This window comes from Gymnoscopelus microlampas (assembly GCF_963454915.1).
Source record: "Gymnoscopelus microlampas genome assembly, chromosome: 14".
In the NCBI taxonomy this organism is placed as follows: Eukaryota; Metazoa; Chordata; class Actinopteri; order Myctophiformes; family Myctophidae; genus Gymnoscopelus; species Gymnoscopelus microlampas.
In genome coordinates, this window is record NC_139951.1 from 37283851 (window position 1) to 37298709 (window position 14859).

Sequence of the window (14859 nt, forward strand, 5' to 3'; positions counted from 1 at the left end):
AATGACTATAGAGATACTGTGTATCGATTTGCGTGATGTTAGGACAAAATATGTAGGAGTACTGTGAGAAAATGTGTTTTGCAAAAAGCGGCCTCCTGGTGGCACTATAACAGGGACATGTGAAAGAAATGGGGCAGAGGTTCTGAATTGGCATCCAGGGAGTGTGTGTGCACAGTTTCGCTGCGAGCAAGCCAACGATGCGGGAGATTAGCTATCCACAGACCGACGGACAGGGGGTAAAACATACTCTCGCGCCATGCCTTTCGGCCTGGCGGAGACAATAAAAAAGCTAAAGTAAAGGAAAAGACCATTACTGCAACAAAAGTAGTCAACAAACTAAATACTATAAAACATTGGCCACATTGTCAAATAATATAAGAAAGAGGCAAACATGTTGAAAATAGCCGATCTACAAGCTTACAACGCCTCTCAGCGTGAGGCGTTGTGAGCTTGTAGATCTGCTATTTTCACAATATTGACTTGTGGAACAGAGTCAAACAAAATGGGGGGGTCCCCAGTTCAAATATGATTATTTGGGGGGGGGGGGGGGGGGGTAGCCACTGCCCTAATCGGACCGAAATGATCGGAAATTACTACATTTCCATAATGCAGGCTATTGAGGCTAAACGTGCGTTGCACGGGGCGGTCCTGCCATTACGTTAGTTACTGGAGTTGTTGTGGAGCTACACCAGAAGACACACAAGCCCACAACATGAACCATCTAACGGGGCAGCAATAATAACATTTACCACACGAACGTGCATTGTTGACAAAGTGATTGCACAGCCGCTGCAGGCATGACAACCACGTTAGCGTTAGCTACATGCCAGCTATCACAGCGCCCTGTCCGTCGTCGCTGCGACTGACTCTGATAGCTACAGCCATAGATATATATAAACACTACAGCAAGCTCTCTGCGATGCCATTGTCTGGAAACTGCTCTTAGCGTGACACGACCAATGACAGTGAGCGCTTTCGTTGTTGCTAAGATACGGTGCATGGCACACGGCGTCTCTACCCCATAGCTTGTAGATCTCTCACACATGATTGGCGTAGGCTGCGTTGCCAGGTCTGACTTTTTGTATAAGCAATGGTCGGCTTATTTTTGCGCACCTTTGGCCTCGTTCGCATAGTGCGCACGGCAGCGCTTGTTTTGCGAACGTCAGCGCAACGTGGCAACGGACGTGGCAACGTGAAAGGGTGGTCACTGTTTGGCAGATGATGATTGGCTGGTGAGATTGACCACCCGGAAGTAAATTTTGAGCAGACACTTTATGACACTTTCTGATTATTATAAAAGGAGGCACATGTGAAGGTTGAAAATTAAGTAGAATTACTTATATACTTTTTCATGAGCGATTTTTGTAGCAAGTTGGGAGTGAAATGGAGCAGTGCTTTGGCCGTGAGTTGTTCCTTAGTGGTTGAGGTTCCAAAGGCGCACGGCTCTCTGATTGTATTGTTGGGATTAGTTACAAGTACTTTTTAGATTTAGATTATTACTAAACATACATTAACCACTTATGCTCTATATATATTTTGGCTATTTGGAAATAGTCGATCTACAAGCTCACAACGCATCGCCACACGTTGCGAGCTTGTAGATCGGCTATTTTAAAAAGATCTTATACATTTTGAAAATTGAAATGGGACATTCTGCATTCTGAGTACTTTTACTTTTGGTACTTTCAATACATTTTGATGCCAATACTTTTGTACTTTCACTTAAGTAAATTCTGAATACAGGGCATTTAAATGTGAGTACTTCTTCCATCACTGCTGACTGCTTTTTTGAATGTTCACAAATCTCCACTGAGGATTTTCCATCTTGCGTGAGTCTGTGTCCTCTATCAGATAGTCTATCTCAAGAAAAAAAAACAAGAAAGAAAATGACTTGAAGTCATATTCTACCAGGTGGTGTGTGTGTGTGTGTGTGTGTGTGTGTGTGTGTGTGTGTGTGTGTGTGTGTGTGTGTGTGTGTGTGTGTGTGTGTGTGTTTTCATAGACCTGATTACTTGTTTTTCGGAATGCTTATTTCTCTCGCCAAACCTGGCAACATAATTTGCGACGCGAAACGCTAATAATGTTTTTTATATAAGTGGTGGCAACATTTTTAGACACCACACAGGTCTTCCCAACAATAGCGAAGATTGAAGTCAGTGTGAACATGGCCAAATAATAACTTAATAGCCAAACTAGGTCTAATGAAGCACGCTAGCATTTAGGCTAACTGTGTTAGCCTGAGGCTGCAGTACAACTTGCACTGTCTGCTCTGCAACTGTTGCAGTGTGAATGAGGGGAGCGGAGAGCGGAGGGCTGTTACTGTGGGGGGCGGGCCGTCTCCCCATTCGTGTGGCCATTGGCTTCAAGGAGTGAAGGACAGCCAGGACAGCCAATGACGCAAATGTGTCGAAAATATGTCTAATGCAAATCTGTAATATGTCGACCTCTGCTCTGACGATTCTTAGACTCAGGCGCTCTTCGAGCACCTGGTAAAAACATGCAGTGAAAGTAACTGTGCAGTAAACTGGTACATTTCATTTCTGTACCATTCCTACATTAAATTGATCATTTCCAGGGACACAAAGTTTATTGATCAAAAAAGTATTATGGAACACACCACATTCACAACCAGAGAGCCGTTTTGACAACCAAAAATATCCATGAGAGCAGTAATTCTAAAACCTTTTTAATGAGAACCACTCCATGAGAGGTTACAACTGTAAAAAACAAACAAAACCACTCTCACCCTGGTGTTTCTATTTCAGGTATGTTATTATAGGCAAAGAGTTTCCAGTAGTTTTCAGGTTTCCAACATTTCCACAAATGATCAAAAAATAGCCTACAAGCTACACAAGCTTGTGGATCGGCTATTTTTGAAAGCCTTTGAATAGGGATTATGTGTTTAAATGCTACAAAGACTATAGTCAACAATAATGTCTGAATCAGTTGTATTCAATTCAGTCGAGCAAGATAGCAGCTCCATCCTCCAATTTGTCCAGGGTGTTTAGCTACTTCTCGTAGTAGAACCACTTGTCCACTGTAAAAAGAAAAATAGAAGGAATACACAAATTATATGTCAAATATTAGCTGAATAACACGAATTAACAATACTAAATAACATGCATAATGACAAGAATGTACACACTGTGACTCTACCTGAACTTGGAATGGGATCTTCAGCTCCAGAAGCGCAGGCCTGTTATTAAATCATTCACAAATTATAGTCAGAAGTTATGTATTACATTCGGTCAATGAGTCAATTATTTTATGCATGCGTTGCCAAATTTCAGTCATCATGCTTTTTCCTTTCCCTCAAAGTCTATACTTTGCCCAGGCTACACCTCCTGGAATTATGTAGATGAATGCTTTTGTCATGAAACAAGGTATATTCACAGGTTTTCAGTCTAGCTGATATGACAACTAAATAGTAAGTGACATGAACTCACAGCATCAACGATAGCCTCCGCAGCCTTGCCAGAGCAGTAGAAAGGGCTATCTGGCACATTGGTATTCATGCTGATAGAAGACAAAACAAAGACGACCACATCAGCCAAGAGAAGAAGTTATATGATATTGCATATTTTTTATCTTTTTCATAAATGATTGCCCTATTTTATACTTTTGCATAAAAATAGAGGAAATATCCGATCTACAAGCTCGCAACGCAATGCATTGCATCGCGGTGCGTTTTGAGCTTGTAGATCTGCTATTATTGCTATTTTTTTATGACATGCCCAAAATAGGGACGCCAGGACAGGTTGAACGTGGTTAAGTGTGTCTGTGGGTTTGATAAATATTTAACCAATTACAAGAATACCAAAAGCTTTCCAAAGAAAATTGGACTACTGTGTTAATTTGCACTTGTTGAATAATGGAAGGTGTGCGTCATATTTAGAGGAAATGAAATGATCACAACAAATTCCAAATAGTGACATTATAATGTATGCAAAATGGCAAAGAGGGCATTATTGTTGCTCACCAATTTATTCCTCCTGCATCTGTCTTCTTAGACATCAGTGCTTTCCAAAACTCATGGGTGCTCTTCACAGTTCTGATGGCGAAATCCTGCAAAATACAATTTATATTTACAATGTTACAACAACCAAGTACAAGTACTGTGTGAATATTTTCAATCATCTTCAAGAGATCTTAATACTATTCAGGAATGAATTGGAATTATGTATAAGATAAGGGTCTTTAAACGTAATAAATACCCAACATGGTGTGAAATAGCATTTTATATGACAACGTTTTTCCATAATAGGAAACAAAATACTATGAATTTAAAGTTTAAATGTTTTACCCTGTCCTTGAACTCTCCATTGAAAGCAAACTGGTTTTCAGGTTTTCCATCGGGGACTTTGTATCTTTTAAACCAATCAAATGTTGCCTCAAGGTAGCCTGGCTTGAGTCTTCTTACGTCATCAATATCTGTGCAAACCAACAAGAAGAGAGAACTCCATTATGTCCTCACAATGAGTGTGGCCGAAGTTCTGCGATTAACATTGATCCCAATTAGGAGTGCAACATTTAATCAAACTAATCAATTTAATCGATTATAAAAAATAATCGATTATAGAATAAAATAATAGTAATTGATCCTTATTTTCTCATTATTCACATCATTATAGGCGAAAAGTTTCGAAACATAAAAAAAACTAAATCACAAATAGTGAAAATAGCCGTTGTAAAAAAGTTTACAACGCGTAACATGGCTTTGTGAGCTTGTAGAGCGGCTATTTTCACTATTTATGAACGACAAAGTATAAAACAACGCTTATTGATATGGAATTTGTTTTTAAAATACGCACTTCTAGGTTATTCGATTGAGCACTAAGAAATACGGTAATGGATAGTTGCATTCCTATTCCCAATCACACATGCTTGTATACCATTGAAGTCAGTGGCCTCAGGATCATCCATATTGATAACGATGACCTTCCAGTCCGTTTCACCTTCATCAATCAAAGCCAGGGTTCCTAGAACCTTGACCTTGATCACCTCACCTCGAGAGCACACCTGAAAAGGGGAGAGCCAAGACACTATTTTGTATAAAGATTTAGTTTACTATCGTCGGGCAGAAATCTTGTATTTCCATTTCAACCTTTTGTATTTTTCATTAATCAATGCCCTACTTTGTCATACAAGAGTTAGCTACGAGTTCTTGTAGATCTGTTTTGGCTATTTTTTAACGTGAAAGTGGTTAAGTGAGTGTAACTAAATATTTAACCATTGAAAAGTATTAACAAGAGCTTGTTGTGACTATATTGGATCCATTAGAACAGTGGTTCTCAACCAGTGGTCCGGGGACCACCAGTGGTCCTTGAGGGGGTTCCAGGTGGTCCCCAGCTAAATGATGGAGAGTTGGTAACCAAATGGACCCTTAGATAGATATATCGATAGATAGATAGATCTTCAACTCTTGAAAGTGTAAAATGAAACCAAATGTCATTTCACGCTCTCAAGAGTTAAATTATTATTGTTAGACATCTGCATTACTTAATTAAAGAATTGCTATTTTGATCAATGTTTGCCTGTCATCTCTCCTATGGTACCAACATCAATACAGCATGGAATTGTGGACAAAATCTTATCCAACGATAACAATATATTCAAAATATTGGGTCTGAGAGGCTAAATCTCATCAAATTATGGTCCGTGGCTCAAATGCCGAATAAATAATGGACCTTGATATGAAAAAGGTTGAAAACCACTGCAACCACTGTAACCCTTTTTTTACATTCCCCAAAAAGTAACAGTTTTGGACCCGATAGAGACCATATACTGTATATGTGCTGTGCGTGTGCACTAACTGGCTGAGACATTGTTGAAATAGCAGAAGAGTGGAGCACTGTGATCACTGGCCGTTCAGAGTCCCAGTACCTTGTTTCCTATGTCACATATGTCAATTGGGTCATTGTCACCGCTGCAGCCTGTGTCTCCATCCTTGTGTCCAGGGTCCTCCCATGTCTGTGTGTGCAGAACGTATGGTTAATGAAACTGTGACTGACGGCTGTTCATATTTTCATGTGGTTTGAACCAGTGGTGGACAGAAAAGTAAAGTACATTTAGTTGCTGTCGGGCAGAAACCTCCTATCTCCATATTCTAACTTTTTGTGTTTTTTCGTAAATTAATGCGTTACACAAAATAATCAAAAGTAGCAGATCCACAAGCTCGAAACGCAGCGTGAAGCAACACATTTTCAGTTTTGAATTTGAATGCTGAAAAGTAACAGTTTTGGACATATGAGGTTTCCACCCGACAGAGACGATAGGGCTTAAGCGGTTATTGATCAATAATTATAGTTCAATAACATGATATGATATATATGATTCTCAAATGGCCTTTCTGCATAATGAGTACTTTTACTTTTGTAAGTATATTTTGCTGCTATTACTTTTGTACTTTGACTTAGGAAAGATTGTGACTGCATGACTCTTACTTGTAACAAAGTATTTTTACACTGTGGCAATGCTACTTTTACTTATGTAAAAAAAATAGTTAGTTCTTCCCCCACTGGTTTGATAATTGTCACAGTAGAAGTGAACTTGCCTGTGGGATCGCCCCATAATTCCAGATATATCCTTTGTGAGGAAATACGTTGGCCACGTAACGAAGATTCCCTTTCTTTATATCTTGCTTCAGTGGATTCATAGGATCAGTGGTGGCAATCTGAGACACAATTATCATAGTATTAAGGGAGACGGACTATAGTGAGTGCACATTCATAACTATGGTATGAATAAGCAAATGAATGATCATTATATTTTCACACATTGTATTACAGAATTATTATGCAAGGTGAGGTTGAGAAAAGTAGAAATGTTGCAGTAATCCCATGTGACAACTAACAAAAGCACTGTTCTATCTGTCCATTACATTTCTTGTATAAAGAGACTCAAGTAACCTAGAATCCCAAGATTCTTGGGCTAATGTTTTTGAAAAGACAATAATAATAAAAAATAAAAAAGATACATAACTAGCAGTGTGAAAAAGAATAATACACACACACACACACACACACACACACACACACACACACACACACACACACACACACACACACACACACACACACACTTAAATCTATTGTACACATTTACCTCCATTTTGGCATTTGTCCACCGTGGAACCTCAACAACTGCATGAAAGATATTCTAGAAAGAAGGAACATGAGGACAAAACCTTTGCTATTACTAGAATCAAATCTCTCTATTCTCTTATGTTACAAAATTCATCACAAATCTTAATATACTGAGCCTTCCCTCAGTGATTAAGGCCATACTTTCACAGTGCTACGCAGGCAGCAGGCATACTTTAAAAACAACTGAAAGCCCCGATACACTACTTCTATGGTGTTTTTTCTATTCCTTAGTAACACTGTTGAGTGCGGTTACTGTACTGATTATATTGTTGACACTGTAACAACACCAGTGCGTTCCATGATGTCCTAATGACACTGTGATTGTGTGTTTTTGCTTACTTTTTTGCCAAATCATACGGTAAGATACTGTAATGACACCGATACTGTGTTTCTTACAGTATATGCATAATGGAAGCTATTGTATATGGTTTATTATACATAATGTTGTATACTGGTTGCTTATGTTTTTACTTAAAGGGATATTTCATCCCCAAAATGACTTTTTTACTATCAATTACTCGACCCATGGAGACTTGAATTATTTGATATATTTTTTGTTTTTATCGTATTCCTAAGCCAATAATTTGATGACCAGCGGACCGGTAGGCAGGGGTTCCGGTAGGAGATACAAAGGAGACTCTTTGTGTCTCCCACCAGAACCACTGCCGGACATCAAATTATTGGCTTCGGAATGCGATAGAAAATATGTTTTTTTTTGGGTGAACTATCCCTTTAAGCATAGGGCGGGATACTGTAAACTGTTACTGTGTGTATTTTCTTTTTGTCCTGAATAGTGCAGACTATTGTAGAGATATAGCCTATACTGTGGTATACTACTGTTTGTTATTGATAGTGATGTTTTTGTGATGTTTTACCCTGCTGTATCTTACAGTATTTATCTTACTGAGTATCTGTATCTTAACAGATGTGCCTGTGCTGCCTCTGGTGATTGATTTCCACCCCGCGGGATCAATAAAAGTCTATCTATCTACTTCCATTAAAGGCAATTCTAGATCTTAACAGAGAAATGTTGTTGCTGTGGCACCATGAAGTGATTCCGCAAGAGTTTTCTTTTTTTCCCTGATGCTATCGAGAGTCCTGACAAGGACAGTCAAGAATAAATATGTAAATAAAAACTGCCTTGAATCTGTAAAAATCCCTATTTGCTCATATTTCTATACACGGTATATGAACACACAGTATAGTGACTTGTTGTTGTATTATAGTTATTGTTAACATAGTCTGTGGAGCATTCCACACCAACATTTCGCTGCTTGTACTCGTATGAGTGAACCTTGAATCGGAGAACTTGTTATCATGGGAAAAGCCCATACAATGCATTTAAGACTTTGATTTAAGAGGTCATTACCTCAGATTCATTTGCGTAGATGGGTATGTCGTGGAAAGGAGAGACGTATTTGCCTTCAGAGTTTTCTGTTGGTGGGAGAAATGTATACTTAATTTAGTACACCTTGAGTGAATAAGTCAACAATACAGAATTGCAGCAGTTAAGCATTGCGTCCTACAGGCAACTTCAAGAATCTCAAAACTCTCAACACGAGCTGTATGGTGACAATATTAGATATTGCTATAAATGTAAGGACTATAACAATAACTCTGGCACAGTAGACACATTTTCAGGAAGGTAACATCTACATTAGCACAAACTTTAGATGCAATGTCAATTTACAGAATCCACTTACTGAAGAATACTCTGTAATCCAGGGTGTTTGGCCTGCCCCTCTCTTCGATGGTGAAGCTCATATCTATATCTGGTGGTGGTGTAGCGCTGCTCTTCAAGTGTGTGGACTGGTTCAGAAAGGAGAAAGCTGCTGTCAGTGTGTGTGAGGAGTGGGCATGCGCATTTCTGAAGCCGGGGGTGGGGGGTTACACATGTCTAATAGCCTTGATCTGTTTGTGTATGACAACAGGGGAGGTAAACCCAGGTGAAAGGACCAGGCAACAGAGCAGTCCTGGTTGCCATTTGGTCATAGGATGGAGCAGTTATTTAGTATGTACACTACAGTAGGTAGTACAGCATCTATCTACTGTTTATAAAACAGGACTGTGTGGGGACTACCAAGATAGTTCAGACCAGTAATCACTAGCCTCACCTAATCCCACTCCGTTATATTCCACTCAACCTTCTGTTCAAAGAGACAAACTGGATGAAAAGTTATGTTTGCGACTTTGCAGGATTAGGCACTATTATCATTTGTTTCTATTTCATCCATGTCAGATACTGTATGTCTACTGTAGTAGTAGTATTAATAATGGAGAAGCCTTTCATTGAAACGAGCAGACAGAAACAGATGGAGCTGACCCGGGGTTAGCACTAAACCAATTAAAAGACAGGATTAGGTTGTGTGACCATGTCATGACTTTTTGCCTCTCCAGTTAAACCGTAACCATTTGATAATGTACTTATAGCTTCCATGTTTAGAACGGTTGTGTACAAAAATATCTTGTGGTTTGACAAAAATGATATATAGCCTAACATACAGCATGGACCATCACTAACAGAGCTTTTTCTGCTAATATTGTTGTTTGCAACCAAAAATCTATCAGACCTGTCAGTTCTCAGTTCTCAAATATGATAATTGTTTAAATATAATTTATAGCATGAACTCTGACCCCAAAATCTACAACTTTGCTGAATGGAGCATTAAATCTACAACTTTGTGGAAAGATATGTTATTCCACACTCCTAGAGCACATCAGTGATCAGTCACAATGGAGGTATAATACTACAATAGATGGTAACAATTTTAAAACCAAAAATAAATTGTTTATTTTTTTCCTATTTTAATTAGTATTTATTTTTGTCCCTAAAAGTCCAATCAAAATAAACAAAAATGTAATGGGTGATTACATCAGTAGCCTATAAATCCTTATGAATATTATTTGAATATTTCATTCACCTATTCCCATAACCTACCTGTGGGATTCCCATTCCTCCAGCTGTTTCTCATCATGGAGACCCAGGTCTGCTGCTGCTGCTCTGTTCCCAATCTAATCCAGGATGACGGCTGGCCGGTGCATTACAAAAGTTCTCTAAACAATACACTAAAATATGCATCTGAATATATAGGCAATACAAAAACAAATGTGCTTCAGTGCCTCTCTCTCTCTCTCTAGCAGTGTGAAGTGCAGACACAGGGCTCTCTCTCTCGCTCTGTGTGTGTGAAGTGCACACACATAGGTCACTGTCATTGCATTCACATCAATCACATAACCCAGAGCGGTAGGCTGAGCCTGTGATTGGCTGACACAAAACCAGCCTCTGTTTTTCCTAGAAACCAATGCAGCTGGTCTTTAACGTCTTTGACTTGCAGGCAAAACGCTTAATAACGAAGTTTGACCTGTAATTGCGGGGGAAAAAATGTTTTATGTGTTTTATTGTAGTATTGAATGCTGGGAGCAAAGAAATCTCACACATAGGGGTTATGCCTATGTTCCCTCAACCCTTAAGAATGTTTTTCCCCCATCCAAATTAGGCCCTTTATGTTCCCCTCAGCCCTATGTTCCCTATTCCAAATTACCCCCCCCCCCCCCCCCCCCGCACATATCTGAATGAAAAACAACCTAGTTATTGTTACTATTGTGTTTTTATCTGCTCGGGCGAATATCTGATTTAAACTTTGGACTGTACAATTCAGTACACATTTCTCACCTTGAACTCAACATATTCAATTGCCATGAACTCTGGCATGGCATCTGACCAGAGCACAAAAGTCCCATTGTTAGATTTAATTACAATCATTGTTCTAAGGCAATAGGGAGAGGACTTGTTTTCAGGTTTCAGACTGATGAAGGAACATGATATGACAGAATATATCATATATCAAGCAGCAGCACTACCCATTTGGCTGAACAAGTCTGGCTGTTTGGTCAGTCAGGAGTCGTTGACCAACTGAAGATAGTTCTGTGAATTCCAAAAGAATAAAAACCTGACAAATTAAAAAGTTGAACCTCCCTTGGACTAAAATGAAGCATGACAGCATGACCACTCTTTTCCTCTAGTGACCCCTCCCATAAATATTGAACAGCCCCTTATTATATCCTTATTAGCCACTGTAGTTACAGTAGCTGAGAATTTACAATTTAGGTATTTAGCAGAAGTTCTTATCCAGAGTGACTTACAAGTGCATGAGGAAATGACATGAAAACTATTTAGTGCTTCAAAGAAACTAGGATATACGGTAAACGACAACGTAATCAAAATGAATTTACGAGTGATAGCTACCAAATTCTGTATGGAAAAAATGCACAGTCTGTATCACTTCCAGTTTATATTTAGATATAAGAAATATTTGTCATACTATCAAAAGTCAAAAATAAAAGGCATGTCAAATGGGCCAGGTGCATGTAAAAATGGCCTCCACCTGGTTTGATGTTATTGCCCTGCTCAAACAGGGCATAGTGTCCAACCATCTGTAACAGCGATTCCCAACCTGTGGGCCGGGGCCCATAGGTGGGCCGTGATGGTAGGCTACTGCAAGTGGGCCCCCAAATAATTGGCAAACACTAAGATTTTAATGATAATATAACATTAAAAATGTTTAAAAGGTGACATGGTATCTTCTTCTTTAAAACCTTGAAAATGTTCATTGTGATACCGATAAATAGGAACTTAAAAGGTATACTACGTAATTAGTTTCATTGATCCAGGCCGGAACACAATGGATTGATTGATCATTAAAATAAACATGCTCTGAAAATGCACGTGGCCCACCCATCTGACCACTAAAGGTCGACATCACCCATTTTCAACCTATCTTCATATAATTGGTCTTCACTAATGCTCATGATAAAATGGTAAGATTTGTTTCTACTCAGTCTGTGTCTCAGAGGAGGGCTGTGGACACTTCAGAAACCTGCCTACCAGTGACATCATAGTTGAGCAGTTTTTTTTTCAAAACATTTCCCTTTTTTTTTTAAATTATTATTACGAGAACAATAGCTTCCATTATAGCGTGCCAACTTTCCAGGAATAGAAAGCCTGCACTTTCTATTAGCTTGGATTCCCCATCGATGATGTCACTGGTAGGCGGGTTTCCAAACTGTCCACAGCCCTCCTCTGAGACACAGTCTGAGTAGGGGGAAAAAAGCACCATATTATAATGAGCATAAACTCATTGACTGCCAGAGTTAAAACATCGTCTATGCTGCCCTTGCCAGCGATTTCACTAACCTTTGAAAAATCATAGAATATTCTTCTTCACAACGATAGACCCGCCGACCTTGCTTTAAAAGACGTAGGGGGGTCTCGTAGACTCGGAGGACCAATTATATGAAGATATGTTGAAAATGGGTGAAGTCGTCCTTTAACCGTGTTATGTGGTCAGATGGGTGGGGCTGTGAACGCTTTCAAGATTCTGGGGACCCCCCACCCTGACAAGCAGTTCCACAGATAATTATTGTGAAAATAGCAGATCTACAAGCTTGTAGATCAGCTATTTTCAATTTGGCCAATGTTTGAGCAGTTTTTATAGTATAGTTTGTTTATTACTTTTGATGCAGCAATTGTCTTTTCTCTCTTTTGAGGTATTAAAAATGTCTTAAAAGTCCTTAAATTGTCACTTCACAGTCATCTGGGGACCCCCCTGGGGGTCCCGACCCACAGGTTGAGAACCACTGGTTTAGAGGCACAGTATATACAGTATGTATATATTGTTAGCCGTGAGGCAGAACGTATTTTGTAAAGAAGGTACACTGCATACAATCACGTCCCTGGGTGTTTGTACAAAAAATCCGCCACTCACGTTGTCCATCAGGTCGGTCTTAGTCGCATTGGACGTGTCGTTCAGACTCATCATGGGGGCGTCGTTCAGACTCATCATGAGGGGGTCGGGCAGACTCATCATGTTTCCGCCGTCGGTGGCCCGACGTTTCACGTGAACAACGTCATCGTTTCCCACCTTAGCAACTGAAAAAGAAAAAATAGAATCTATGAGAAAACCAATAACCACAGACTTGCCACAGCATTACATTTCTCCAGATTACCTAGCCACATGGAGGGTACCCATAACCACCAAGTTGCAATTACTTCCATTAACTGCTCTCTTTAAGAGAGAAAAGTCCAATCTGATTGTATAAACACCAGGACACATATGCTTCAAAGTAACTGGGATAACAACAAGCAAGCAGCTAGAAGAGCCTCGTTTTTACCTTCAGATCCTGTTATGGCATCGATTGTGAAACGGAATCCTGTAGACACTGTTGGCACAAGACAAGACATTCTGAGTTTTAATACAGCTAATGACTTAAGCTCATTTCTTCACAGGGGAATAGCCAAATTAAATTAGCGCTGATAACTTAGGAAAACCAGGTTTGGTACGCTTTCAAAAAGGATTACCGTAAAAAGAAGTAACACGGAGTCAGTCTCAAATAATAATCAGGTTTACTTATTATTTGCACAGGAGAGACAAGGTGGTACAGGCATCAAAATATTCTCTACTGGTAATACAAAATGTTCAGCATTATAACAGACAGTTTATCTCTTATTAAGCCCACCCCACAATATAATATCAACAGGGGCAAAGGCTCATTTTGGGGGCAAGGTAACCTGTTCTAAGGCATCATAGATAAACTGTAGCCACAACTTTCATGGTTAAGAAAGAGTAGGCCAGGGAGCAAGGACATCTTATCTTAGCAGTTAAGGAACTGTCCCTTCTGAGCAAATACATCATACTTTATGCAATTATCCAAAGTGATACAATACAATAATCATACAATAATTATAATCTAATAAACTATTGATTAGAAATTATCTATCAATCCCTCATCTTGTTTATCAGTTTGGATAGGGTCAAAGGGTGTCAGTCAACCAAGCATCAGCAAGTTATCGACCCTGTGACTCTATTCAGAAATGACAACAATGGGGCAAGTCAAAATATGTAGACTTTATCTCCTAACGAGTAAACGAAGTATAGAGGTGAAGGAGATGGGGGGAAGGGGGAGAGAACATAGGGAGCACAAGATAGACAAATTCAATAATGCAATACATTTTTTTTTTCTCATTTCGATTTGCTAAAGGACTGTATTATGGAATGTTAGAATGTTGATCTCGAAGTGGGTATAGCTCTAGAGAACAGGCGGTGCACAAACTGTTTGACCAGGGGGATGAGACAGCATTGTAAGACTAAGAGACATAGTACCAGAGGGATCAAGATGGGAAGTATCACTCCAGCAGTCCAGGTGAGCCACCCCCAGCCCAGATTTTGGAGGTACGAGGCGAAGTCGTCAGCAGGGAGGGGCTCACGGACTGCATCTTGCATCCTTCCTATGGCAGAAGAGACATTATCATAATTATTTTGAATATAAAAACAGCAACCCGTCCCAATTACTTTAGAAACGCCTCTGGCCTTCGCTTCCAGTGTATCTAGCAATTCTGTTCTGAAATTGTTCCGAATTAAGGGCCGCCAGACTGGCGGTCGTCATTGGTCAACGTGAGGAGCTCAACAGCAAGCTGGTTGATTTTCTGGAAAGCAGCTACCACTCCACCAAAGGGGAAAAGGCCCCATCCTACCGTCTCAGATTGAGATGTAAACGGATTGGCCAGAATGTACCCTAAGTACTTGTTCCCAGATCTCTTCGATCGGTGGGGGTAGTCTACACGAGGCCCGCGAGGGCGCTCCTCTGTCTCTGCAGCATACATCGTCACTGCAGGTTGTATTATGGCTGGATAACAGCAGCCTGACCATCCTGTGAG

The 14859-nt window shown here is 39.8% G+C and overlaps 1 protein-coding gene across 1 annotated transcript; it reads right to left on the reverse strand.

Moving 5' to 3' along the window:
* Positions 1–3008: 3008 nt before the first annotated feature.
* Positions 3009–8909, reverse strand: ppa1a (inorganic pyrophosphatase 1a; the record flags this gene model as incomplete). Its single annotated transcript, XM_084078558.1, has 11 exons — positions 3009–3037; positions 3157–3196; positions 3447–3516; positions 3980–4065; positions 4304–4431; positions 4893–5019; positions 5884–5970; positions 6554–6673; positions 7105–7158; positions 8515–8579; positions 8849–8909. 11 exons carry the CDS (start codon positions 8907–8909, stop codon positions 3009–3011), a joined length of 867 nt encoding a protein of 288 aa, XP_083934684.1.
* Positions 8910–14859: the final 5950 nt, after the last annotated feature.